The sequence below is a fragment of the Acipenser ruthenus genome, chromosome 7, assembly GCF_902713425.1.
Source record: "Acipenser ruthenus chromosome 7, fAciRut3.2 maternal haplotype, whole genome shotgun sequence".
NCBI lineage: Eukaryota > Metazoa > Chordata > Actinopteri > Acipenseriformes > Acipenseridae > Acipenser > Acipenser ruthenus.
Window position 1 is genome coordinate 18,580,027 of NC_081195.1, and position 4,723 is coordinate 18,584,749.

Below are 4,723 nucleotides of genomic sequence, written 5' to 3' on the forward strand. Positions count from 1 at the left end.
AGCACCGAGGAAGGACTCATCACATGTTAAGACGGGTTGAGAATCTAATGGAGATCAATGTGTGGATCTGCTTTTCTGAACTGGCGGAATGCGTATCTGAATGCAGAAATATAGATCAGCTTGAACTTCAATAACAGAAGGGACTTTATTTAGAGTCACCCTTTCCTTAAAAAATCTTTTTGAAAGTGGGAGTCCACAACACAACAACTACATCAGTGCTTAGAATATATATATGGAGTTATTTTCGGTTTATGAAGGTACGGTTTTATAAATTATTCAATAGATATAAAAAACCAACATTGTTATGTTCTGCTGCTAGATAAAAAAACAACACAGAATTGTCAATATTAGTCACTTGTACAAAGTATTGTCTAATTGAAATATCAATTTTACTTTATTAATGATGATCATTTAAGAAAAGGTGATATTGTAATGTTTTTTTCTAACCAAATATTGTTCTTTGTGATTTATATAACATTTGTAAATGTTATTACAACAGTTTACAACCATAACTATTATTATCAGTAGTCGTAGTCATGGTATACCATATATATAATAGAGTGTTGGAGATGGTGGAAAAGTGTGAGGTTTTTGACAGCAAGTGTGAGGTTTTTGACATTATGTATGAGTACAAGACCAAACTGATGCTGCAAAAATGTAATGTGATTTACAAAATCATTTACCCTTCAGTAAATTTTGTGTGAAATTGTTTTAGTTAACACTTCCCTAAAAATATTATATTTTAATTGACAAGAGAAAAAAACTGATACATTCACAAAACTAGAACCAAACTACTGTAAGTAATATAATTTAAGGTCTATTCAGCTCTCGCCAGTTATTTATTTCTCATTTTTATTTTGGATAATTCTCTTTAAAAAATTGTTCAAAGAGCAATCTTTAGGATGCATTTTAAATATGGTGCTGCTATACAAAAACAATGATAACTGCGTGCAATTGTTTAATTCTACATAAAATGCACACAAAAAAAGACCTTAATAGCTTATTTCTTATTTTTTTATGTTTTAATTATTAAAGCAGCTATAATGATAGTGGCAACCTAATTCAAATTGAAACTTTTGACAATATATTTTCGTGTTTGTGAGTTTATCAGTACATTTCCCTTATGTAAAATAACTATTTTCAGTAGCTAGAAGAATAAAATCAAGTTTTAAAACCAGATTTACACACGTGTAAAAAAATAAAAATAAAAAAAGTATAACTGTTTGAAATACATTATTTACAATTGGACACCTTATATGAAGTCTCTAACACTTTGCTTTCTCTCCCCACAGAAACTGCATTAGTTGCTTTTATCAAGAGTCTGAATATGAAATCCTACATATCAGGCTGTGTAGATTCTGGTTCTGGCTCAGAAACAGGTTCCAAATGTGAGCCTGGAACCGAGACGGTCGAGAGAGTGACCAGGAGGAGAATGGCAGCCAATGCCCGGGAGAGAAAGAGGATGCAGGGTCTGAACTCAGCCTTCGACCGGCTGCGCAAGGTGGTGCCTCAGTGGGGGCAGGACAAGAAGCTCTCCAAGTACGAGACCCTGCAGATGGCCCTCAGCTACATCATGGCCCTGAACAGCATCCTAACGGACGCAGAGCGCTACAGGAGCAGCTCACAGAGGGAATGGCTCAACCAGCAGATTGAGCATTTCCAGCAGGCGAACTACTCCTATCTATAGAATGGATCCTCAGCTGAGCTTGAGGAATACACAGAGAGGTTCTTCTCCTACCAGCCAGAGAGATTCCAAATAGGCAAATAGATGACTGGAGAAAACTATATTATAGAAACTATTGACTAAAAGAAATATTTAACAGAGAAACAAAACTATTTTTATCACCAGATATTTTGATGTACATATATTGACATTTGTAAAATAAATAAATAAATAAATAACATTCATTTAGTAAATATAATTAGAAATTATACAGTTCTAGAAAACAAATGCAAATATATTTGTGAAAATAAATTCATATAATAATATTCCTAGTTGCACCGAAAAACAAACAAGCAAATAAAAAAATAACTTAAGATATTTATACAAAAAGGCAATGTATGCTATGATTAAGATATTGACAAAGACTTTTTCTAAATGTGTTACTACTGTAAAACAAATGTGGCACTACAGTATATTGTATGAATATGTGTAATTGATAATGTTGCTATTGGAATCCAGCTCTGAAATTAAAAAGTGTATGTATTCAAATTGTGTATGTATGTTTTACCAAAACATGCTCCCCTATTTATCAAAACTGTTTACATCAGGGTGCAATACAGTATGTACCATATTGTTGTGACAGGGAAATAATAAATGGTAAGCCATGTTGGACCACAGCATTGGGGAATACACAGCTGAAGAACTGTCTTTAACATTTTATGCATCATTTTTTTTTTTTTAAATGATAAATGTTACAAAATGAGCAACCTAATTGCATTTCTGAGTGGATTACTTATGTAGTAGTTTTTGTAACATTTATTGAATAACTAGCAGATAAAATGGGGCAAATTGTATACTTTGGAATAAAATGCTTGTACACTGTGTTCTTAAAAGTTGCTAGATTTTTATTTAAGTTTGACTCCTTCGAACATTGTAAGTCATTGTTTTATACTGTATTTGCATATGTTTGCATGTAGAATCATTTTGTTTATCATTTAATTATTTAATTATTATCCGTGAAATATTTTTAATTGGTGTACTTATTATTTATATTTAATGCCACCTTTTGAAGAAATAAATGTTTTTTTTTTAGTAAACGTGCATTTTTTATATCTGTTTTCTACTCTTGATACAACAGACCATTAGTAGACTAATCTTTTTTTTTTTTTTTTTTTTTAATTGCCCACCAACTGATGCATCACTATTCTTTCAAAATATTAGTCTGCAGCTGTGTGAATATTTTTGACTTCCTTGTCATAGACAAAATAAAGTCATGGGAGGCTAGGAAACTATGATCGAAGTTTGGAGAATACTGGAAGACAGTTTTATTTTCATCACTCTAACTCAACATTTAATGCATGAATAACACCTCTGAATTTGAACTGATTCATATTCAACAGGTATTAATAAAGAAAATAGTGACCTAGCTACTGCTCTTTAAAAAGATCTTATACATTATTTTACACAGGATTTTTTAAAATAGGAAACTGTCCAGCCCAAAGGTCCCTCAGGGTTGACAAAAGTGCAAAACCTACTAAACATGATGTACTCCAAGATTAGTGCTGATCTGTCTTTATCCAAATTAATTTAACTAAAACAAAACAAAAAAGACATGTGACATGCATTTATATATTGTATTGTAAACCATTAAGACAGAAAATATTGTTTAAAATAACTAATGTAAAGATTTATTAGATACAGTATTAGGTACTATTCTATTAAAATTTTTATTCTAAAATGTTCTAGATACAGATGCTCTTGAGATACAAAAAACCGGATACATCATCTACAAACTCCCTGGTTTTATCTCAGAGGGTGCTTTCTTTTCTAGACTTGAAGCTCTTTTCCCTGTTTCATGTGCTTGTCAGAGCAGACACTGATTTTATTTCTTTTTCGTATTGCTGTAATGTCTCTAACTGTCAATGTATTGTTGTTTGTTGTATTTAGATTGCTTCTTGGCCAGGTCAGCATTTTAAATGAGAACTTGTTCTCAATGCCTTTACCTGGTTAAATAAAGGTTTGAATTGAATTTAGCAAATAACCAGTTGCATCAATCATCCTTATTATACCTCGAGGGCAATATTAATATGTCACGTAAAACGTTGCCCTTGATATGTAATTGACTCTTGATAAAGAACATAAGAAATGTTGATAATTATAAGCCTGTCAGCAAACCAAGGCTTGCCATACAGAGTATATTTTTTGAATTACCATAGTGTTGTTACATTTACTGCATCACTTCTTCCTACCTTCTGTTCTGAACTTTCTGAACTGAGCCCCTCTGTGAAATAGCTCGAAATAGCGGCTTGAAATTACCAATAGCATTTAGGTTTTAATAAGCTTCTGTTAAATAGTCTCCTTATCAGTAGCTTATATTCTGATCCATACTCTGTCAAAGGCAATGTTTCAAAATGTCCCACAGAGGGAGCCGTCACACTCCTGTTGCATTATTTTCTTCTGCTTCAGCAAGCAGGCTTTGCTTGTATTTGTAGTTTTAATTACTGGCTAGCAGAAGCTGTACAGAGTTCAATACAGTGAAATGTGTGTTCGTGGTCACCTATGGGCTAGTGTGCAGTCTTTCCCTTACACTCAATAAACACATTTTCTTTTTGTAATGCAGATGAACCCAATCCTCAAGGTATTAAGTGTATCTATGCGTGCTGGAAGCTACTTTTATGACAGACTTGAAGCCTAAAGGGTGATGAACCCAACACCTGGATTCTAATGTTATACACACTGGTAATGATGTTATCTCTATTAATAATGCACTGGAACTAAAAAGACAAATCACAATGTGTGCATATTTAAACAAACAACATCACACATTATTTCAGTAAAACAGAACATATATTTAAGTTATTTAACACAGATTTAATACGATAAAGACCAATAATTATACTCATCATACCAATCATAAAAGAATCCTGGTTAACATTAATGTAATCTGAGGATTACAAAGAGTTTTTTTTTTTTTTTATCCCTTTACTGATATGATAGAGGGAGGGAACTGTTTAGCCTAGGATTATGAGTAACTTTATTGAAGTCTTTAATATCTTGAAT

At 32.3% G+C, this 4,723-nt stretch overlaps 1 protein-coding gene across 1 annotated transcript; it reads left to right on the forward strand.

Moving 5' to 3' along the window:
* Positions 1–2,676, forward strand: LOC131737624 (transcription factor ATOH7-like). The gene is made up of 2 exons (XM_059027886.1): positions 1–257; positions 1,293–2,676. The coding sequence occupies exons 1-2, from the start codon at positions 233–235 to the stop codon at positions 1,685–1,687; spliced, it is 420 nt and encodes a 139-aa protein (XP_058883869.1). The 5' UTR covers positions 1–232; the 3' UTR covers positions 1,688–2,676.
* Positions 2,677–4,723: the final 2,047 nt, after the last annotated feature.

Bases quoted from the DNA above. Each gene is read 5' to 3' on its own strand.
- LOC131737624 (XM_059027886.1), top strand. From the start codon at position 233: ATGGAGTTATTTTCGGTTTATGAAG. The intron at 258-1,292 runs GTACGGTTTTAT...CTCTCCCCACAG, and splicing joins GTTATTTTCGGTTTATGAAG to AAACTGCATTAGTTGCTTTT.